This window comes from Phyllobates terribilis, unplaced genomic scaffold (assembly GCF_046119375.1).
Source record: "Phyllobates terribilis strain yellow unplaced genomic scaffold, ASM4611937v1 Scaffold_1__5_contigs__length_1240528914, whole genome shotgun sequence".
NCBI classification, from domain to species: domain Eukaryota; kingdom Metazoa; phylum Chordata; class Amphibia; order Anura; family Dendrobatidae; genus Phyllobates; species Phyllobates terribilis.
Window position 1 is genome coordinate 814956642 of NW_027362761.1, and position 25157 is coordinate 814981798.

At 40.1% G+C, this 25157-nt stretch overlaps 1 protein-coding gene across 2 annotated transcripts in view; it reads left to right on the forward strand.

Moving 5' to 3' along the window:
- MOB1B (MOB kinase activator 1B) overlaps window positions 1-21164 on the forward strand; it is a 125207-nt gene extending 104043 nt beyond the window's left edge. For both annotated transcript variants that reach the window (XM_073637456.1, XM_073637457.1), the window contains exons 4-6: window positions 12877-13010; window positions 15912-16075; window positions 17920-21164. In XM_073637456.1, the coding sequence (XP_073493557.1) occupies window positions 12877-13010; window positions 15912-16075; window positions 17920-17997 (376 nt within the window). In that variant the 3' untranslated portion in view covers window positions 17998-21164. The remainder of the gene's footprint in view (window positions 1-12876; window positions 13011-15911; window positions 16076-17919) is intronic.
- The last annotated feature ends 3993 nt before the right edge of the window (window positions 21165-25157 follow it).

Genomic DNA, 25157 nt, shown 5'->3' on the forward strand with positions numbered 1-25157 from the left:
TTTCAGGGGTGATGTGATCTGTGCGGCCAACTCTGCGTGGAGAAGAAACAAAAGAAAACTGTAATTGGATAAGAGATCAGCAATAGGTTACCGAGTGTAAATATTCTTTCTGTAGCTACACTTTTTAAATTGCATAGAGATAGTGGAAGCAATAGTCGTATTTGTAAAAGAAACTCCCTTATGATGTATAGGGCATTCGTTTATTACAGTGTCCTCTATTAAGCCCCCTTCACATGTCCGTGTTTCCAGTACGTGTGGCGTCCGTTTTTCAGACCTACAGGAGACACGTACACACGCACACCCATTATAATCTATGGGGCTGCACACATGTCCATGTGACCCACACATAGACATGTCCATCTTTCTTTCCGGCAGCACGGATGACAATAGCAAAAATGTGACATCCGTATACTGTCCGTGTGACACATACTGGAATAGAATGCAGAATAAAAATGAAAGGTTTTTATGTGTTAAAGATGTGCAAAGATAGAGATAGATATGAGGTAAATAGATGATAGATAAATACATATCCGTGAGATATATAATTAGTGCCGTCTGTGTAGCTTACTGTACTGCTCTAAGCTGTCTGCTTTACCTTTGCTGATTATCAATAATGGGGGGGACCCCACGTTTTTTCATTTATTTATTTGGTTAATACATGTACAGTAAGCTACACACGCAAGGCATTAATTATATATCTCACACATATCTATTTAGCGATCTATGGAAAAAAAAGTTTTTTTTGAACAGCACCATTTAACATCTACTCACAGTGGGTGCCAAGCCTCCAGACAATTGTCCAATTTGTTCCATAATAGGTATTACAGTATAATAAGAAGAAGGCAGCACTCCAAAACATAAGAAATTTGAAAATAAGTGGACTTTATTAAGCCCAAATGGCAATGTTTCGGTTCACGGAACCTTTCTCAAGCCTTGAACACCTTGAGAAAGGTTCCATGGACTGAAACGTTGTCATTTGGGCTTAATAAAGTCCACTTTTTTTCAAATTTCTTATGTTTTGAAGTGCTGCCTTCTTCCTATCTAGCGATCTATCTACCGTATTTTTTTGGATTATATTTTTTCCCCAAAGTTAGGGGAGAAATGGGGGTGCGTCTTATAGTCCGAATTTTCTGTAGCTTACTGGGGGTGGCGGCTGCGGTGGAGCGGAGTCCCAGGAGAGAGGGCCGCTGCTGCAGGAAGTTGGCGGTGGCCCCGCAGCATCGCCCCACTCCTGCCGCCGCTGCCAGCTTCTTGCAGCAGCGACCCTTCCTCCTGGGACCCCGCTCCACCGCAGCTGCCACCCCCGGTAAGCTACAGAAAAATCGGACTGTAAGACACACCACCATTTTATTAACACATTTTTTTTCCCTATTTTCCACCCCAAAATTTGGGGTACATCTTATAGTCCAGTGCGTCTTATAGTCCGCAAAATACGGTATTTACCCAATATCTGTGTATCTTTCTATCTATCCATGTAACATGATCTTTGCAGATCTCTAACACCTAAAAATCTGTCACTTCTATTCTGCATTGTATTTCGGTACGTGTCACACAGACTGCACACGGATGGTGCACAAAACCACACGGATAGTAAAAATGGACCATCTTACTCATACTTTTTTTAAGCGGACTTGTGAAGGGAGCTTTATGTAGTGTTCTCACTTATTACATACAGTGGGTACGGAAAGTATTTTGACCCCTTTAAATTTTTTACTCTTTGTTTCATTGTAGCCATTTGGTAAATTCTTTTTTTTCTCATTAAAGTACACTCTGCACCCCATCTTGACTGAAAAAAAAACAGAAATGTAGAAATTTTTGCAAATTTATTAAAAAAGAAAACTGAAATATCACATGGTCATAAGTATTCAGACCCTTTGCTCAGACACTCTTATTTAAGTCACATGCTGTCCATTTCCTTGTGATCCTCCTTGAGATAGTTCTACTTCTTCATTGGAGTCCAGCTGAGTTTAATTAAACTGATAGGACTTGATTTGGAAAGGCACACACCTGTCTATATAAGACCTCACAGCTCACAGTGCATGTCAGACCAAATGAGAATCATGAGCTCAAAGGAACTGCCCAAGGAGCTCAGAGACAGAATTGTGGCAAGGCACAATTCTGTACTTTACAGAAGAGTGTACTTTAATGAAAAAAAATGAACTTTTTAGAATTTACCAAATGGCTGCAATGAAACAGAGTGAAAAATTTATAGGGGTCTGAATACTTTCTGTACCCACTGTATAGCAGTGTCCATTATTGCATATTGTCCCCCATTATTATATATAACCCTATCCCTTATTACATAGTTTCTTTCCTAATTGTTTATAGCCCTATCCTTTATTACATGAGCATGTGTTTGCTGGAAAAACAGGCATTCCTCACATGTATTAAATCTGTCAAACAGTTGCAAATCATGTTCACGGAGCGACGAAAACTTAAAGCCCGAGCACGCTATAAATACTCGGTGCTCGGCCGAGTATACTCGGCGAAAGGGTTAACCGAACATACTCGCTCAACACTAATTATGATACTTTAGTCACCATTGTTGCTTCTGATTGGCTGCAAATCTTGTGACTGTCTTGCTCTTCAACTTTGGGAACTTAGAGTACAAGTATTACCTGATATAGACATATATATTCAAGACTTGCAGGGAGTTGTAGTTTCCCTCGTCGCAAACTGCCTCTATCACTTGCTGTTTTGAGAAAAAAAAATCTCATCTGCATCATATTGCATCTTATTATTTTCGGATACATTGCTATGATTAATCTACAGTAAAAAACTGTATTTGGTTTTGTAAATTTTTTAAACTGTTGACATATGAATATGGATATTGAACAGATGCCAAACAGACACACGGATATAATGTGGATGAGAATATGAATGAAAATCATCTGATTTTTCTGGATGACGATTTTTTCTTACACTTGACTAAACCTGGTCTTGAACAAACCTGGCTGCAATCACACAGCCTGTGTCTGACTCATTCTGTCTATAGTTCCCTTTAAGGAATATGGGCACATGCCTTTAAATGCTGCCTTTTCCCTTGAATGTTGTTCCAAATAACAACAGCGATCACTTTCTGTTCTTAGCTCTATTTTGGGGGGATTTCTGTTCAGAAGATTCAATATATGAACTACTATCCTTTCAATGCTGCTCAAAGCATATTTAGCTGTTCTGTTTCCATTACCATAGTTCAGTATATTGTCAACCAAGGCAGCCAATAATTCCAGTTATGTCTGCCACTGTCATTTTACACATGTAGAACCTTTATACTATGTTGTCCACAGCTGTCCTTAATAACCATTAGTTTAGTCATGTCAGCAAAGGAAGTATATGCTAGAATTACCCAATGGTCTGAAGTGACATAAGAAATAATCTAATAAATCAAATTCACTATCTGGGAGGAAACGCACTGAAAACAGTTTGTCTGGGGTAAAAGCATCTAATACCACATTTCCTCCACAGCATAACAATTGCATAACACAACAAGGCCTAACGATGGTATAGATTTATGGCTCACAACCTTTTCTGGTACCATTAGAAATAAAAACATGTTTTCCCAGAAAAAGTGCCACATCTGTTCTTGGGTTCATACTGATTTAAAGGGAATTGTCTAATCTGTAGGCATTATAATATAGAGCAGGAGGAGCTGAGCAGATTGATAGAACTTTTGGAAAAGGTTCAGTATAACCTGTGTTTTACTCATTAGATCCTCTATTTACCTGCACTTTACAGCCTTCCGTGTATAAGGCCTCATTCAGATGCCCGTGTTGCACATACGTGTTCTATATGAGTTTTTTCACGAATACAACACATACCCATTATAATATTATACTATGGGGCTGTACACATGCTGTGTTTTTTTTCACGGACCGTGTGTCTGTGCAATACTCAGACATGTCCATAAGTGTGGATACTCGGGCTGCTGTTAACCCCTGATTAGGACCGCCCACTTAACTACCATATATACCCTTGTGTGTATATATACACACACACTATATATATATATATATATATATATATATATATATATATATATATATATATCCCCTTTACCCCCGAGGAGCAGGCCAATTTTTACAATTCTGACCACTGTCACTTTATGAGGTAATTACTCTGGAACGCTTCAACGGATCCCCCTGATTCTGAGATTGTTTTTTCGTGACATATTGTACTTCATGATTGTGGTAAAATTTCTTCGATATCACTTGCGTTTATTTGTGAAAAAACGGAAATTTGGCGACAATTTTGAAAATTTTGCAATTTTAAAAATTTGAATTTTTATGCCCTTAAATCAGAGAGATATATCACACAAAATACTTAATAAATAACATTTCCCACATGTCTACTTTACATCAGCACAATTTTGGAACCAAATTTTTTTTTGTTAGGGAGCTATAAGGGTTAAAAGTTGACCAGCGATTTCTCATTTTTCCAACAAAATTTACAAAACCATTTTTTTAGGGACCACATCACATTTGAAGTCACTTTGAGGGGTCTTTATGACAGAAAATATCCAAAAGTGACGCCATTCTAAAAACTGCACCCCTCAAGGTGCTCAAAACCACATTCAAGAACTTTATTAACCCTTCAGGTGCTTCACAGGAATTTTTGGAATGTGGAAGAAAAAAATGAACATTTAACTTTTTTCACAAAAATGTTACTTTAGACCCAATTTTTTTATTTTCACAGGGGTAACAAGAAAAAATGGACCCCAAAATTTGTTGTGCTATTTCCCCTGGGCACGCATATACCCCATATGTGGGGAAAAACCACTGTTTGGGCACCTATCTAGATGCATAGTGAGCACTTGGAACCCCCAGGTGCTTCACAAATTGATTCGTAAAAATGAAAAAGTGGAAAAAAAAACACTTTTATTTTTACGGATTAATTTGTGAAGCACCAAGTGCTCACTATGCATCTAGATAGGTGCCTTGGGGGGTCTAATTTCCAAAATGGGGTCACTTGTGGGGGAGCTCCAATGTTTAGGCACACAGGGGCTCTCCAAACGCAACATGGTGTCCGCTAACAAATTGAATGGAAAATCGGCTCAACACTAGTCGCCATATTGTCATCTTTTTTTCTTACTTTTGAAAAAAATCACAACCCCATCACAACCCTAACCCCAAACCTAGCCCTAACCCTAGCCCAACCCTAACCCTAGCACAAACCTAACCCGAGAGTTTATTTTTTATGCCGTTCCTCGTGCGGTATAAGTGATTAGACGACCTTATTCTTCAGGTCGGTGCGACTACAGCGATACCAGAATCATATGGGGTTTTTATGATTGACAGCTGTCACACACTAAAAGACGCATTTTTTGTAAAATCTAGTTTTCGCATCGCCATATTTTGAGAGCTATAATTTTTCCAGATTTTGGCAGACAAAGTCATGCGATGGCTTCTTTTTTGCGGGATGAGTTGACGTTTTTATTTGTGCCATTTTCAGGCACGTGAAATTTTTTGATCGCTTTCTATTCCGATTTTTGGGAGGCAGAGTAAACAAAAACCAACAATTCAGGAATTGTTTTTTTTGTTTTTTTTATATGCCGTTCCGCGTGTGGTAAAATTGATAAGGCAACTTTATTCTTTGGGTCAGTACGTTTACAGCGGTACCACATTTATATAGTTTTTCTGTGTTTTGCACTTTTACATATTAAAAGCAATTTTATAGAAAAAATTATTTTTTAGCATCGCTTTATTCTGAGAGCTAGAACTTTTTTATTTTTCGGCTGATGGAGCAGTATGGCGGCTTGTTTTTTGCAGGACGAGATGACGTTTTTAGCGGTACAATTTTTATTTATATTCGTCTTTTTGATCGCGTGTTATTCCATTTTTTGTTTGGGGGTATGGTGATAAAGCATTGTTTTTTGCTTCGTTTTTTTTTTTTTTTTTTACCGTGTTCACTGAAGGGGTTAACTAGTGGAACAGTTTTATAGGTCAGGTCGTTCCGGACGCGGCGATACCAAATATGTGTACTTTTATTGTTTTTTTTGTTAATAATATTTATTGATGGGCACATTATATTTTTATTTTTGGTGGATTTTTTTTTTTTTTTTTTTTTTTTTTTATATTTCTACAATTTTTTTTTTATTTATTTTTTTCACTTTATGACACTTTTTACACTTTTTTACTTTGTCCCACTATGGGACTTTCACTTTTTTTTCTCTGATCGCCTGCATGGCACAGGAATGCAGCACCATCCCTGTGCCATGCAGGCTGTCAGCACTGGACAGGGAGAAGATAGTTTGGAGATGCACTGCTCATGTCCAAAAATTCTTCCTGCTGTCTGGTGACCCGGATGTTGTCATGACGACATTGGGTCGTCATGGCAACATCCTGGAAGCCACGGCAGACAGCGCTGGAGGCCGGAAGAGGAGGTGAGTATCGGCGATCACCTCCCCTTGCCACCGCATTGCGGGGGTTAATGTGCCGGGAGCAGTGCGGGACTGCTCCCTGCACATAGCACCGGGTGTCAGCTGTAACAATCAGCTGACACCCGGCGGCGATCGCGCCCGCACAGCCTGTGTGCGGGCGAAATCCCCAGGGCGCATAAATACGTATCTGGTCCATAAGTCCCAGGGCACAGATACGTACTAATACGCCCTATGTCGTAAAGGGGATATATATATATATATATATATATATATATATATATAGTACAGACCAAAAGTTTGGACACACCTTCTCATTTAAAGATTTTTCTGTATTTTCATGACTATGAAAATTGTACATTCACACTGAAGGCATGAAAACTATGAATTAACACATGTGGAATTATATACTTAACAAAAAAGTGTGAAACAACTGAAAATATGAAATATGTCTTATATTCTAGGTTCTTCAAAGTAGCCACCTTTTGCTTTGATGACTGCTTTGTACACTCTTGCCATTCTCTTGATGAGCTTCAAGAGGTAGTCACCGGAAATGGTCTTCCAACAATCTTGAAGGAGTTCCCAGAGATGCTTAGCACTTGTTGGCCCTTTTGCCTTCACTCTGCTGTCCAGCTCACCCCAAACCATCTCGATTGGGTTCAGCTCTGGTGACTGTGGAGGCCAGGTCATCTGGCGTAGCACCCCATCACTCTCCCCCTTGGTCAAATAGCCCTTACACAGCCTGGAGGTGTGTTTGGGGTCATTGTCCTGTTGAAAAATAAATGATGGTCCAACTAAACGCAAACCAGATGGAATAGCATGCCGCTGCAAGATTCTGTGGTAGCCATGCTGGTTCAGTATGCCTTCAATTTTGAATAAATCCCCAACAATGTCACCAGCAAAGCACCCCCACACCATCACACCTCCTCCTCCATGCTTCACGGTGGGAACCAGGCATGTAGAGTCCATCCCTTCACCTTTTCTGCATCGCACAAAGACACGGTGGTTGGAACCAAAGATCTCAAATTTGGACTCATCAGACCAAAGGACAGATTTCCACTGGTCTAATATCCATTCCTTGTGTTCTTTAGCCCAAACAAGTCTCTTCTGCTTGTTGCCTGTCCTTAGCAGTGGTTTCCTAGCTGCTATTTTACCATGAAGGCCTGCTGCACAAAGTCTCCTCTTAACAGTTGTTGTAGAGATGTGTCTGCTGCTAGAACTCTGTGTGGCATTGACCTGGTCTCTAATCTGAGCTGTTGTTAACCTTCGATTTCTGAGGCTGGTGACTCGGATAAACTTATTCTCAGAAGCAAAGGTGACTCTTGGTCTTCCTTTCCTGGGGCGGTCCTCATGTGAGCCAGTTTCTTTGTAGCGCTTGATGGTTTTTGCAACTGCACTTGGGGACACTTTCAAAGTTTGCCCAATTTTTCGGACTGACTGACCTTCATTTCTTAAAGTAATGATGGCCACTAGTTTTTCTTTTCTTAGCTGCTTTTTTCTTGCCATAATACAAATTCTAACAGTCTATTCAGTAGGACTATCAGCTATGTGTCCACCTGACTTCTGCACAACACAACTGATGGTCCCAACCCCATTTATAAGGCAAATAATCCCACTTATTAAACCTGACAGGGCACACCTGTGAAGTAAAAACCATTTACGGTTACTACTTCTTGAAGCTCATCAAGAGAATGCCATGAGTGTGCAAAGCAGTCATCAAAGCAAAAGGTGGCTACTTTGAAGAACCTAGAATATAAGACATATTTTCAGTTGTTTCGCACTTTTTTGTTAAGTATATAATTCCACATGTGTTAATAGTTTTGATGCCTTCAGTGTAAATGTACAATTTTCATAGTCATGAAAATACAGAAAAATCTTTAAATGAGAAGGTGTGTCCAAACTTTTGGTCTGTACTGTATATACATATATATATATATATATATATATATATACTTATATCAATCTATTCATCTTCTCCTGTGGTATATCATGTGTGACAGTGTCACTGGTGATGTATGTGAGGGGAGATATATTTCACTGCGGCTACTATCCTCTGTGAACTGAACCTAGAAGTTTCTTCAGCATGTTAGGTGCTGAAGAGGTTAATCAGCCATCTTGGGTCTGGTTCTTTGTGAATTACTATAGAGCGGGAGGGAGGTCATTCACCATATCTGCATCTCAACGGTGTGGCTGGGGAAGTTAAATCTCAGTCACTGTTTTTTCTTTCTCTGGTGTGGTCTGAAGAAGGAAGTCTCCAGACTGTGAGTGGAAGCCAGAGAGCTCCTCAAAATGACTTTGCTGAATTGTTTTGTGTTACCCAGAGCGGGCGGAACCCCCTCACCTATGAACTATGTTATACTTTATCTTTTTTTATTAGACTAAATTGTTGACATGACAGGTTCCCTTTAACTCCTAGGTGATTGCTGCCATATATGTACAAGCTGAGCCCTTTTCATGTAGTTTAGGTGTCATCAACACTACATATCTGGCATCCATGGGTAAGTGGTACTATCGGTGGTGGCTTTGCTTGCATCAAGTCAACCTCCTAAATGCCGCCGTCAAGCATGACAACATCTTTTAAAAGACCTCCAAGGTGGCGGCCGTCAATATAGAGACCATTGGCTGGTCATGCGATACTATTGCGAGGCACCGATGTGTTGCCATGGCAGCTGGGGGTCTTTTCGAAGGGTTACGCATATACTGTGGTATCATTCCTATGAAGCCCAGCTAGCAGCTGAGCTTCTTGAGAGAACAGAAACTTTAGAATCCCCTAAGGGAACTAATAAAAAAATATCTAAAAAAACATTAAAAAATATTCTGAAAACATAAAAAAACCCTCAAAAAATAAAAAAGTTTAAGCTATTCTACTTTTCTCTAAACATAACAAAATGTAAAAAAAATTTACATATTTGATGTGTATAAAGATATTTATCACACACGGTAAACTGTGTCAAGAGCTTTACAAGTGTGACTGTTAGATATTACACTTCTCACGCTGGTAATGCATCTTTTCATTTAAAATAAGCTCTGGATGCAGATTCTCCTGGAGATCTCTGTCCGGCCCAAAGATCTTAACAGCTCATTTACATATTAAGAAAAACGAAGATTTCTCGGGAATAAAACATTGTCACACAGATATCAAAGTATAATTTATTCTACTTTCTATAACCTACATTCCCATATACATGGCTTTGTAGGGTTGATCCTACTGACAGATTCCTTTTAAGTTTATAGAAAAAAAAGCTGACCCTTTTTTCTAAACTTTGCCAACCCCTTCAAGCAAAACGTAAAACTATGCAACAAAAAGAGAATTCCCTGTTTCATGCACCTCCCTTTTAGGCCCTTCACTAATGCATCTTATTTTCCCATAAAAGTGACAGTCACAGTGCTTTAAATAGTGCCAGTTACAGTAGTCGCAAAAAGTGCAAGCTAAAGTGTCTCCCAATTAGTACCATCAGCCCCAGCGCATTCATTAATACTTACCTTTCTCCGCCCATCCACAGCTCCTAAAATCAGAACAGGACACTTATTTTAGATAAATTCTCTGGAACATTACATTCAACTCATAATTACGAACTTAATTTGAGAAACAAAAATAACCCTTAGGCTATGTGCCCACGATGCAGAAATGTTCCGGATTTTTTCCTGAGCGTTTCTGCATCTCCCTGGAAGAAAAAAACGCATGCGGATTATACATGCTGATTGTACATGCGGATTGTACATGCGTTTTCCTGCCAGGGACAAGTGGAAGTAAAGCGTTCTTCACTTGCATTTCCGCATGCGGGTTGACAAGCTCTTTCCAAGCGATTTAAGCATCACTTGGAAAGTGCTTGTCAACTTGGTCACACTATATAAATACATGCAAACAACATGGATTTATATAGTGTGAGAGAAAGAATGTCAAAAATAAAAATGTATACTTACCCTCCAATGGCCCGCGCTGGCTTACTTCACCGTCCCTGCTGTCAGCAGTGGTACACTGAAGGACCTGCCGACGTCAGCGTCGCGTGACCCGTCACATGACTGACGTGAGCGCAGGTCCTTCAGTCCATCGCGAACTGCTGCCAAGCAAGGAGGAGCGCAGCGGGGGCCGCCAGAAGGCAAGTATATATTTATTTTATTCTTTTTTTTACAGTTTTCAATGATTCCTAGGTCGGGAGGAGAGTCTCCTCCCCTCCACACCTGGGTACCATCCGCACATTAGAACGCATGGAATGCGCATCTACATATGCAGTGATGCATAATCCATGCGGTCTAATGCAAGTCAATGGCGGCGAAAACGCAGCACTTCCGCAAAATAATTGGTAGTGCTGCGTTTTTTTCCGCAATGATAATCCGCAGTGGAAATGTCCGCAGCATGTGCACAGCACATGCGGATTATCATTGGGGAACATGGCAGGCCTTCTACCATGCGTTTTTTAAGCGTTTCTGCAGCGTTTTTGCTGCTGCGGAAACGCTTAAAAAACGCATCGTGGGCCTAATACTCACCTAATTGCTCAGTTCTCCAGCCGCCCTGCTACCCGCCATCCAGTCCTCTTCTTTCAGCCATAGCAGCTGCATTCACACCTAATGATTCTAATTCATGTAAAACATGCATGAGCCTAATGAAACATTCTCAGACCCACCCATGGCCTCCTCATTGCTCTAACAGTCATGTTCTAGCACAACTCAGCTATTCTTTGCTCAGTTCTGCATGCAGCCGGGGGAGCATGATCATGCTCTGAAGAACATGGTAGTAATAAATATTGGTCAAATAGTGGGTTACTGTCATGCTAGGTATGGGAATAACCTGGCGTACGATGACGGGAAATGGGGGGAAGCCCAGAAAATAGGGAAAGAGGGAATGGAGACCCCTAAGCAGATCTAACAACACCCTGACTCCCATTTCATCCCTAAATGGGTTCCGCACCTATCGCCGAGCAGGATACCTTAGCCCTTGCTGACCCTAGAGCTAGGCCCTCGGTAGGGAGGAGTGAACACTAGTCAGCACCACTTGTTATGATCTGCTACAAGCACTAAGGAAAGACAGGAGATCTGTCCCTACAATAGAACTAAGCTTGATCCCTACGATGTAACGGGGAACCTGATCCTGCGATCAGACCCGCTAAAGTCCTCAGCTAGTCTGTACGAAGACCTATAGATGTGAGGGAGGGATCCCTACAAGAACTAGGGACTGGGGGTAAGATGGACACCTCCTAGCAGAAATTGTAGCAGAAAAGGACAAACAAACAACATAGAAAATAGAGGTCAAGAGACCTAGCTAAACTGACGGAGTAAGGTAACAAAGCACCAAGCTAGCTTAAGAGTTGAAATTACAATGAAGTCCAGCAAGGCCAGAAGGGCGGAGCAGGTTTAAATAGGCAAAAAAGGTCATGTGACCAGCAAACTAGAAAAAAACTAACAGGAGAGTTCTAACACCACTGCAACTGAAGACAAACCAGGGAAACAGATAAGGGAATACACTTAGCTTTGAGAAGACACCAGAGAGATCACGACTACAATCCACAAACTAACTCCAAGGAGAATCTAGCCGACTGCTAGAATTCCAGACCTGAACAGAGGAATTAACTCTATTACCAGCAACTTTCTGGAGAAACTGAGTGTATTTAAAGATCCAGCAAGTGTGTGTTAATTAGCAGCAGAAGGTAGAGATCACCGCTGGGTCCTAGAGAGGGAGGGATGATGAAAGGATCAAGAAGGTGTCTGCAAGGCCCAGTGGAGCAAACTTCTACAGCCGGATCCAGAATGACTGTCTGTCAAACCAGACACACCCGTGACAGTTACAATCACTACATTCAAAACTGTCAATGGTCCATAGAATGGTCTAATCCATAGAAATAAAAATTGATCCTGTTAATATCTATAAGGAAACACACGAGAGCAGAAGAAGGGGCTTCCAGCACTGAGAAGAAGTTGTGTGGTGCTGGGAAATGTATTTGTACCATGCACGGCTGTGGAGTCGGAGTCGGTATAAAATGGACCGACTCCAACTCCTAAAATATATAATAAATTGGGTACTGCAGTTCAATGCAGTTTGTGGGGAATTTTTTTTTTCATAAGTATTTGGGAAAGTTATGAAATGTCCTATAAATGTCTGTCCTATTCCTGATCTAAGGGTCTAGACTTTTAGCTGAGATGAATCTGTGCTACAGTAAATTTATCACTTAAACATGAGCCATGAATGAGGGAGTTGTGGAGTCGGTGTCATGGAAATTGAGGAGTCGGTGGTTTGGCTTACCGACTCCACAACCCTGGTACCATGTAAAAAGAGGACAGCCCACTCAGTTATGTAAAGCTGTATGCAAAGAGGTGCAGAAGGAGATGCAAAAGGGCACAAAAGTACAAAAAGAAACTTTGTTTGGCTTGTACTGTATATTAACAATAATCATGGAGATACAATGCTTTAGTAAAAAAAAGAAATGCCTTTGAAGAAATAACCCTTAACTTGGAAATGTAAGTGAAAAAAAAGAAAAAATGATAACAAGATGCTATTTTTTTTCTAGGTATGAATACCATTGGGCAGACGGAACAAATATAAAGAAGCCAATTAAGTGCTCTGCTCCCAAATATATTGATTATCTAATGACCTGGGTACAAGACCAGCTTGACGATGAAACACTTTTCCCCTCAAAAATAGGTATGAATATTTTCACAAAAAATTGAATAGTATTTGATTTTATTTTCACCATGCTATCATCTTCATTACTTAATACATATTTTGGTATATGTTGCTTTTGTACGCAGATATAAATATAGTACATCTGAAACTCTACTAGAGTCATGGCCAAAAGTTTTGAGACTGAAACAAATTTTGTTTTTTACAGTTTGCTGCTGCAGTGTTTTTAGATCTTTAGCCATATGTTTTCATGGTTACTGTAGTACAATTGGACGTTTTTAAACTTTTATTGACTAATACATCAAGTTTATGCAAAGACTCAATATTTACAGTGGTAACCCTTATTTTGCAAGACTTCTGCAATTCACCCCGACATGCTGGACATCAGTTTCTGGGAAAAATCCTAACTCACGACAATCCATTCTTATCCTACCCATCCTTATCAGTTCTTGGAGTTAATTACAATTTCTGTGTCTTAATTTGTTCTCCCACTTTGTAAGGATCAACAACAAGTTCAGATTGAGATCTGGGGACTTTACTTCCCAATGGACCCAAAATGTCAACGTTTCGTACACCGAGCCACTTAGTTATCACTTTTGTGACATGGTCTCCATCATGCTGGAAAACGCATTGTTCATCACCAAATGACTCCTTAATTGTTGGGAGAAGTTGCTTTTGATAGATGTTTAGATACCATTCTTTATTCATGGAAGTGTTCTTAGGCAAAATCGTGTGCGCCCACTCCCCTGGATGAACAGCAACCCCACTCATGAATGGTCTCAGGATGCTTTACTGTTGGCATGACACAGGTAGCTCTTACATTTTTTTCTTCAAACAATTATTCTTCCAGATGTCCCAAACAGTCTGAATGAGGGCTTTATCAGAAAAATAACTTTGCAGGAAGTTCAAGGTTTCGACTGCAGGGGACTGGGGAAAAGTTACCGTATTTTGCGGACTATTTTTAGGGTCCGTCTTACAGTTCAAATTTAGCTTACCAGAGAATGCGGTCGCGGTGGAGTGGGGTCATGAGAGTCAGAAGTGGATGATGTTGCGGGCCCTGGGCTGGGAGGAGGGGTTGTCCTGATAGTGGGCTTCAAGAAATTGTCGGCGGTGCAGGTTGGAGCGGAGTCTCCGCTCTGCACATTGATCTCTCGGTGGTGGGCATCAGGAAAATGCAACCAGAGGCGGCGCATACGCAGATTGAGCTCTCGGCTCGTTATTAGGCAGCCATTTTCCTTAAGCCCACTGCTGTTACTTTTAGCTAAAATAGTTGATACGCTGTTCTGTGATGCTAGACTCAGATGATTATCTGAACCCGGCCTAAAGTTCAGCCCTCCACAACAGTTACAGTTTTTCATGTTGCTCCTTGGGAATCACCCATCCTGATCTAAATGCATACCAAATATACAGTATACCAAACTTTTTTTTTAGGATAAACCTGTTTAATGGAGTTTCAATAACACGTTATAGACATACAGTGGGTACGGAAAGTATTCAGACCCCTTTAAATTTTTCACTCTTTGTTTCATTGCAGCCATTTGGTAAATTCTAAAAAGTTAATTTTTTTCTCACTAAAGTACACTCTGCACCCCAACTTAACTGAAGAAAAACAGAAATGTAGAAATTTTTGCAAATTTATTAAAAAAGAAAAACTGAAATATCACATGGTCATAAGTATTCAGACTCTTTGCTCAGACACTCATATTTAAAGTCACATGCTGTCCATTTCCTTGTGATCCTCCTTGAGATGGTTCTACTCCTTCATTGGAGTCCAGCTGTGTTTAATTAAACTGATAGGACTTGAGTTGGAAAATCACACATCTGTCTATATAAGACCGCACAGCTCACAGTGCATGTCAGACCAAATGAGAATCATGAGCTCAAAGGAACTGCCCAAGGAGCTCAGAGACAGAATTGTGGCAAGGCACAGATCTGGCCAAGGTTACAAAAGAATTTCTGCATTACTCAAGATTCCTAAGAGCATAGTGGCCTCCATAATCCTTAAATGGAAGAAGTTTGGGGCCGCCAGAAGTCTTCCTAGACCTGGCCGTCCAGCCAAACTGAGCTATCGTGGGAGAAGAGCCTTGGTGAGAGAGGTAAAGAAGAACCCCAAGATCACTGTGGCTCAGCTCCAAAGATGCAGTGGGGTTATGGAAGAAAGTTCCACAAAGTCAACTGTCACTGCAGCCCTCCACCAGTTGGGCCTTTATGACAGATTGGCCCGACGGAAGCCTCCCCTCAGTGCAAGACATATGAAAGCCCGCATAGAGTTTGCTCAAAAACACATGAAGGACTCCCAGACTATGAGAAATAAGATTGTCTGGTCTGATGAGACGAAGGTAGAACTGTTTGGTGATAATTATAAGCGGTATGTGTGGAGAAAACCAGGCACTGCTCATCACCTGCCCAATACAATCCCAACAGTGAAACATGGTGGTGGCAGCATCATGTTATGGGGGTGTTTTTCAGCTGCAGAGACAGGACGACTGGTTGCAATTGAATGCGGCCAAGTACTGAGATATCTTGGATGAAAACCTCTTCCAGAGTGCTCTGGACCTCAGACAGAGCTAAAATAACAAAGGAGTGGCTTCAGAACAACTCTGTGACCATTTTTGACTTATTTCTCACTGCAAAATGCAAATAAATGTATCTAATTCATACAATGTGATTTTCTTGATTTTTTTGGGGTATTCTCTCTCTCAATGTTAAAATTAACCTACCCTTAAAATTATAGACTGTTCATGTCTTTGTCATTGGGCAAACTTACAGAAAGAGCAAGGGATCAAATACTTATTTCCCTCACTGTACCTAAATATACATACTGAACCTTCATACATTATATACTTTTGCTGCTATGCTACCATCAGAAACCACTAGTCTAATGGTTACTGACTTTTGCTGCATAATTCTCTTATTTTGTAGGAGTTCCATTTCCGAAGAACTTTATGTCCGTAGCGAAAACTATTTTAAAGCGACTTTTCCGAGTCTATGCCCACATCTATCACCAGCACTTTGACTCTGTGATCCAGTTGCAGGAAGAGGCACATCTCAACACGTCATTTAAGCACTTTATATTTTTTGTCCAGGTAATGACGTTCGTATTTTTACATTTTCACGTATTTCTGTTGGCTGTGAGGGTAAAAGAATAATAAATTACATTAAATTATATCCCATTAAAATGTACATTTTCTAATATCTTACACTACAACTAATACAAAAAAAGAGGAGGCAATCTTCATTGCAACACAAAACATTTGAAGTGTTACCAGAAGAGATTTCTGAAAGGCCCTTTACTAATACTTTACTTTTATATTCAGGTATTACATCTTATAGAGTCAAATCACCATCCATATCAATGTTCACATACTGTAATTATAAGCCAGTTAGGATGTACATATTGATGTAGATGGTAATTTGAATCAATGAAAGGTCACAATGACCTGACAGGAATGGAAGGGAGCTTCTTGCTGCTGTCAGAATCTTTTAGGAATGCAATCTCAATCTGAAAGAGGGAGTATTTCCATTTTATAATGTGTGTGCTATTATGTTGTAAGAGGATGCTAAAGAAAGACTACAAGTAAGGAATGAAGGGGATGCAGCGCTGGTTGAGTAATGAACTTCGGCACTCCAGGTGAGCAGTCTGTGCAGGGAGCCGCAGCTGGTTCTATTCAGGTGAATGGTAACTTGCTGCGGTTCCATGAACAGCGGGTGACTGGGATAAACATGGATGTGAATGCAGCTCTAAATTCTTGCAATATGCCATCACTTTATACAATCTCAAAATTCCTTTAATTTAAGCAATTGTTTGTCAGCATAGAAATTTTTTTTTTCACAATATTTCTACACTTAAGAGACTCTCATACGTTTAGTTAGGCTGTCTTTAAAGGGATTTTCCAGGATTTTAATGTTGAACATCTGTTAGCAAGTCTGGCTGAGGCCAGGAGTACACTGTGTACAGAGCCAGAACGTGACAGCTCCTTAGACTCTATAGCTGAACTGTAGCTAGCCTTTCCCAGGGCAAAAGGTACAATTTACTGCATTCATTCTGTGTAAATACCTCAGTCCAGGCAAAGGGGCTTGTTTGGCTCCTCCTGACACACAGATCCCAGGGAAAGTTTCCCGGTTGTGCCTTCCGACTTTCGACCCTGCTCTATAGTGACCATTCTTGGTATTGCAAATCGGAAGTAAAAGAGAGCTGAGCTGCAAGGGGTGTCAGACCTGCAGCAATTTAATAATGATGACCTACCCAGAGGGTAGGTCATCAATGTGCCATTTAAGTAAATGTGTAATCAGAAAATGATCCACTGTTGTGATCATGTTTTTATGTTAAAATGTATTGTTTAAAACATTTTGGTAATTTTTTATATCACAAACTATATAACAAATGTAATTCTTAAAATGTGCACACTTCCTGTTCTTTTAGGAAATCCACATGTACACTAGCAGCTATAGACTGACTCTGACCCTATCTTTTGTATTGAGCATGTGCAAAGATCATTGTGAAAGGAACGGGAGCAGGCGGATTTCACCAATTGTGATTTGTGAATCCTGTGTTATCTATTGTATGCAAAGGTGTTACCTGTTATTGTAATCCTGCCTGTGAAGATAACAAGACTTCTGAAAAGTCTTCTGTAAGGAATAATAAGTACAGTATGAGCCTAAAATAGCCCTAGTGGCTAGTGTGAAAATTGCTAGAATTCCATTTTTTTTATAATACAGATTATGAATTTTTTTATATATATATTTAACATAAAAGCCTGGTTTAAACAATAGGTCATCTTCAGATGATACTGTCCCATTAAAATAAGAAATAAAACAGGACACCTAGGAAATGTGTGGGGTCTCACATTTGTTTTTACAGACACAAGTTGAGAAAGTCTTGCCATTCTGTGACATACTCTAACAGTAAAACTGTGCTGTTGATTCACAGGAGTTCAACCTAATTGACAGAAGAGAACAAGCACCTCTGCAGGAACTAATTGAAAAGCTGACGTCCAAGGATAGATAAGAATCAAGCCACAAGTGCACAGATGCCTTTTGTTCGAGCAAGCTTTGTTTTATCATTTATGTTTCATTTATAACAGCCAAAACCGATTTGATTTTGTTTCTTTTTTGCGTGTGTGCTTACAGAGGGAATGTGATGTATCTATTTTCTTGCCTTCTAGTGATTCCAGTTGATTGTATTTTACATAAGCCGTGTCAGAGGAGCAGGAATCAGTCGTACCCTTGTAATACTTTGCACACCCTTTACTGCACTGAGGAGGTTGTTATGTAAAATGTGCCTAATTTAAATACGCCTCAATTTCTACTCAACCACTAAGGCTACTGTAATTACATGAATGCTTGCTGATTTCCTAGCTAATGTAGTAAGCAGCCAAATGGAACATGAGACCTGATGTGTTGGACGTGTGCTTTGCCCATAGAAATCAGTGTAAACTAAACACTGTGAATACTTTTTACTGTATGCGTCCAAAATAGACTCTTAAAAATGAGACATTGCATAAAAGTAGAGATTTTGTTTATTTAGTATCTAATTTATAGGCAGTAGGGGTAATGTATGTATATTTCTGAACTAAGGCAGCATTTTCACATAGATCTTGTTACTTGCACAGGTTTCATAATGTATGCCTTAAACTAATGCAGTTATTACATCTAACAAGGAGTTGAGAGTTTTGACAAAATCCTGCATTGTTCTGTGGTTTGGCTAGGCCACGAGAAGCAGGTAACCAGTAATAGGAATGTAATATACTAGTGCACATAGAACAAATACTTTCAATTGTATAGCAATATTTGGGAAGGTTTAGGCTAATGAGTGTGGATTTATAATAGATGAGAACTGTTAACCTATGATAGAGCTGATCAGTGCCAGGAAACAAAGTCTACTGCAACATGTCAAGGAAACCGTCAGGATAGGCTGGTGTGTGGACAATTACTATCAAGGGCTTCTGTATAGGACTCAACACTAATCTAATCAATTTACACAGATACAAACTCACAGGGAATATTTCCTATAAAGCTGAAAGATACTCAAACCTCTACATGACCTGAAAGACCAGGATTGAGCTTGGACATAGCTCCACTTCTGTGCATCATCTCTTTCCTCTAACACACAATAACAATAAATTCTTTAGCACTTGGAGAGTCAATAGCATATCCAACAAACTAAGGAACCATTTACATGGACCGACAGGCAGCCAATCAGTAAACTTTTACCCATTAGTGGTCATTTGAAGGCCTGATTTCACAGGCACACCAACAGTGCACACTGAGCAGTCTATATTAGATAGTTCAGTGCACATGAGCTGCCATAGTTCTCGGTAGTGAGAGTCCTTTTTACAGAGGACGATGCATCAATGACAAAGATGAACTTTTATGCTACGTAAAAGATTACTTCATCTGACGAATGAGTATTTTGCTCATTCATTGGGTGACTTTTTACATGGCAAGATACGAGTGTTTTTAACAACGCTTGTTTAAGATTATCTTGCAGTGCAAATGCCCCTTTAGACTGAATATATAGGCAGCTTTCCCTCATGTGCATGTCAAGTAGAGATGAGCAATTTCATTTGTGCTCCCTTCATCCAGCTGGTCTGCACTTCTGCACCATGCTTTCACCGCTTGGCGTCCTGGGTGCTCCTTTCTCTTACTAATCCTCACGATGTCATGGGGTCTGTTAAGTGCCAGAGGAGCCCTATATACCAGGAGCAGAAGTGAAGACCAGCTTTCATGGAAGGCGTTGGAGCAGGGCAGCGTGAATCAAATTGCTCATCTTTACTATGAAGTCTACAATTGATAGACCAGTTGTATGTCACCCATGGCTGCTGATGCACATTGTTTTTAGGTGATATTGACATTATAGTCAGTAAACAGACAGTCTGCAGAAGTTTGTAGTTTTAAGATCTGAATTTTTGAAGGTTAGATATCAGACGAAGGCTCAGTGCAATTACTGTATTTGAGAATCATGTACTAAAGGGATTGTTTCCTTTCAAATACAGTCACTCGATGCATTTAAAAAAAACCTATGCTGTACTCACCTACCCGAGTCCACCTGCAAGTCTCTGCCTCTGCTCCCTGTGTCTGGCATTGGTTGCAACACTGACATCACCTTGAAGGCGCGATAGCAAATCAGTAAGCTAATAATCAGAGTTAACTCCAATCTGCTGAGCTCACTGATTGACTGCCGACATGAGATGAGCACTCCAGCCAGTGTCAGGCATCGGGAGCAGCGGTGGAAACTCGCTGGTGGACCCGGGAAGGTGAATACAGCCCAGATTGTTGTTTTATAATAAAATGTAGTGAATTATCTTTGAAAGGGAACAACCCATTTTAACATAAATTGTGATCATATACTGTACATCTGTATACAACAAACAATCCTTTTAATATCTGCAAAGAAGCATTTGACTTTGCATCTTTGTAATGTCAATCCTATTTCTGATATTAAACATTGTGGACAAATAATTATATCTGGAAGTAATAATGCTATTAGTGCAGAAAGTTCTTTTATAAATATGGTTGCGTCATAGGCAAAACAGCATTACATATATCTTTAATACCACTGATCAAGATCAACTAGAAGCCATATTTCCAGTTAGCCAACTCTAAAGATACAGCTTTTCTATTTCCTGGTGCTGCTGTAGAGTTATAGGGTGAGTATCACTCAGGAGGAGTCATATGTCAATCAATGAACAAGATATACTGCTCCGTTGTACTGACTAGTCCTAGGTAGATATTTGTTATACATTTACACTTATCTAATGCACTTAAAGTGGAACTAAACCCAACAGACTGAAATATGATGTCACCTCTTATGGACAGCAAAGACCTTATAAGTAAATCAGTGAAATAGCTAATTTTATCATGTATATTATCTCTGATAGGAGCCAACCTACTGCATAGGAATACAGAAAGGAAATTCTTATGGATTGCTTGGGCATCTGCAGAGCTTTTCCTGTATTCAATGAACAGGCCAGCTCAGTTCACAACCTTCTCCACGTATATTCTTTTCCTATAGGTTTAGTTCCAATTTAAGAAATCAACATATATTTTTTTATTCTCTGAAATAACTGATATAGCACTTACTGGTAAAGATATGTCCATTATATTAAACATTACTTCTAATGCAATATATGTTTTGCAGAACTTTTATTGTTGAATAAACCAAGAGAACTCCTGTGTCTGTGAATGATTTATTTATTGGTTATTGTGTGATATGTAGGTGCAATACCTATAGCTGCAATAACAAGATCTTAAGGGATATGTGCTCCATTAAATATGTCAAATGATTCAGGACTGAGATCTGAAAAGACAATATTGATTGTTACAGCACCATGTCTCCTTTATTGACTTCACACACTGGGGATCACTGCCCCTATGAGCCCACTCAAATAATCTTGGCCATCTAAAGTCTCCGAAAACCTCCATCATGCACACATGGGAACATACTGCTCATATGCCAGGACAAGCGAGGATGCGTAAGATTTCTGATGGCCTAGGGAATAGAGATGTCAATGAGTATCTCTTTAATCTTCGATTAAAAACCTTATAAATCCATTGTATTATTTTTACTGTGATCCTGCTCACAGGTTGCCTGTAAAGTGCCCATTCAAGACTAAATCCGCAACATGGGCATTGAAAGTGCGGCTTGTCATTGAGGACCATGGGGGGCGGATTACCAAGCGTTTCCCAAGCGTTTATGCTGCGGAAATTCCGCAGCATAAACGCTTGTAAAACGCTACATGGGCACACAACCTAAATGGGTTTATAGAGAACATGTCAAGTCTAAAACCGTTATTAACCTGCAGATACAGGGTTATAGAGGGTTAGACTTTCTAATGATCAGATGTTTCTTATGATGTTCTGATATGTATGATAGAACTCAAATAGGGTGTACTTAGTTTTTCTTATCTATATGTAAAACATAAATTGGTCATTGTTGCAGAAAAATACCAATGACGTAGCAGCAAGTATTGGTTCACTGGATCTAGTCCTGGTGTTTGGGGCTTTTACAGAAAAGTGCCATGATCTTCATCATCAAAACCACAGGTTTGTAACTGACAGGGCTTGTTCAGGCGAGCGCATAAATTGGACGTGTGCTATGCGATTGCCAATCAGATAGTCCACTGATTCTTGTTAGTCAATGGGGCTGATCAGATGACAAGGAGCTGCACTCGGAGTCGGTCATGTCCATTTGCATAGATGACCCGAGTTTTTGCATGGTTGTCTGAATCCGACCTGTCATGGTTTTTTGATCTAGTACTTTGAATGTTGTTTATTAACCCCGTTATGACTGCGCTATTTTCTGTTTTTTCCTATCCTTCTTCCAAGATCCATAAAGGTATATGCCCACGTTCCGTAATAGCCACCTGTGCTGTGTCCAAAATGCTGCGTTGTGCAGTAGAAGCACAGAGGATGGGACTTATAGAAATCCCATGCCCACTGTGCTTCTATTTGACGCTGCGTAAACTTACCGGCAACGCGGCTTTACAAGTCTCCGCAACAGGAAGGTTATGTACTCACGATCAGGCTATAGCAGCGCTTTGGAAGCAGGGTATTTTCGTTGCGTCCAATCCCGCATGTAAATCCACATGTGTTCTTTGAACACATGCAGATTTACCACACCCTATCCATTCTATAGTGGAAATTTCTGTTGTGGAGACCAGCGTCTCTGCAAAGAAATTGACATGCTGCGGCTCATAAAACCGTGACAAAACCAGAGAAATAAGGAGTATATATGGCATAAAAATAGAATTTTTTATTTATAATTCAGTAAAATATATATTTCAACAATCATAAAATATTAGGTCACCAAATTTCATTCAGAATGGAGAAAAATGCAAAGTGTTAGGAGGCCATTGCATCACCCTAGTATAAGTTCCCCAGTGGTATTCATAAGTCCTGCCCAGAGCTGGAATATACAGCATAGAGTAGTGTGCATCAATGCTACATTCTATAAGTCAATGAGAAGGTGTGTCCGAACTTTTGGTCTGTACTATATATATATATATATGTAATTAAATTAAGCTGCCTAATTTTGTAAATACAGTACAGACCAAAAGTTTGGACACACCTCATTTAAAGATTTTTCTGTATTTTCATGACTATGAAAATTGTACATTTACACTGAAGGCATCAAAACTATGAATTAACACATGTGGAATTATATACTTAACAAAAAAGTGTGAAACAACTGAAAATATGTCTTATATTCAAGGTTCTTCAAAGTAGCCACCTTTTGCTTTCATGACTGCTTTGCACACTCTTGGCATTCTCTTGATGAGCTTCAAGAGGTAGTCACCGGAAATGGTCCAACAATCTTGAAGGAGTTCCCAGAGATGCTTAGCACTTGTTGACCCTTTTGCCTTCACTCTGCGGTCCAGCTCACCCCAAACCATCTCGATTGGGTTCAGGTCTAGTGACTGTGGAGGCCAGGTCATCTGGCGTAGCACCCCATCACTCTCCTTCTTGGTCAAATAGCCCTTACACAGCCTGGAGGTGTGTTTGGGGTCATTGTCCTGTTGAAAAATAAATGATGGTCCAACTAAACGCAAACCGGATGGAATAGCATGCCGCTGCAAGATGCTGTGGTAGCCATGCTGGTTCAGTATGCCTTCAATTTTGAATAAATCCCCAACAGTGTCACCAGCAAAGCACCCCCCACACCATCACACCTCCTCCTCCATGCTTCACGGTGGGAACCAGGCATGTAGAGTCCATCCGTCCACCTTTTCTGCGTCACACAAAGACACGGTGGTTGGAACCAAAGATCTCAAATTTGGACTCATCAGACCAAAGCACAGATTTCCACTGGTCTAATGTCCATTCCTTGTGTTCTTTAGCCAAAACAAGTCTCTTCTGCTTGTTGCCTGTACTTAGCAGTGGTTTCCTAGCAGCTATTTTACCATGAAGGCCTGCTGCACAAAGTCTCCTCTTAACAGTTGTTGAAGAGATGTGTCTGCTGCTAGAACTCTGTGTGGCATTGACCTGGTCTCTAATCTGAGCTGCTGTTAACCTGCGATTTCTGAGGCTGGTGACCTGGATAAACTTATCCTCAGAAGCAGAGGTGACTCTTGGTCTTCCTTTCCTGTGGCAGTCCTCATGTGAGACAGTTTCTTTGTAGCGCTTGATGTTTTTTGCAACTGCACTTGGGGACACTTTCAAAGTTTTCCCAATTTTTCGGACTGACTGACCTTCATTTCTTAAAGTAATGATGGCCACTCGATTTTCTTTACTTAGCTGCTTTTTTCTTGCCATAATACAAATTCTAACAGTCTATTCAGTAGGACTATCAGCTGTGTATCCACCTGACTTCTGCACAACACAACTGATGGTCCCAACCCCATTTATAAGGCAAGAAATCCCACTTATTAAACCTGACAGGGCACACCTGTGAAGTGAAAACCATTTCCGGTGACTACCTCTTGAAGCTCATCAAGAGAATGCCAAGAGTGTGCAAAGCAGTCATCAAAGCAAAAGGTGGCTACTTTGAAGAACCTAGAATATAAGACATATTTTCAGTTGTTTCACACTTTTTTGCTAAGTATATAATTCCACATGTGTTAATTCATAGTTTTGATGCCTTCAATGTGAATGTACGATTTTCAGTCATGAAAAAACAGAAAAATCTTTAAATGAGGTGTGTCCAAACTTTTGGTCTGTACTATATATACCGTATATTCCGGCGTATAAGACGACCTGGTGTATAAGACGACCCCCCTACTTTCCTGTTAAAATATAGAGTTTAGGATATATTCACCGTATAAGACTACCCCTTTTCCAACGCATACCAAACACCGGTAAAAATAAAAAAAAAACAGATTTGAATTTAACATGGTCCTTTTTTAATTTAAATTCTTATGACATGCAGGTATATAGCAGGAAAACTGTCACTCATAAACATATTAAAATAGGGGGGACCCCACGTCATTTTTTGGGGGGGTCCCCCATTCTAATAGCTAGTAATGGCTAGGTATTCAGCTGGGGGCTGATATTAGTAGCCTGGGAAGCTCCGTGGGTATTACCCCCTTCCCAGATTTCAAACATCTGCCCCAGCCGTCTGCTTAACCTCCGCTAGAGACTATAATGATGGGGGATCCCACGCCAATTTTCTTTTTAAAAAATCCTTTATTTTAACACTAAATGACAATTGAGGGGTTAATAAAGATGCAG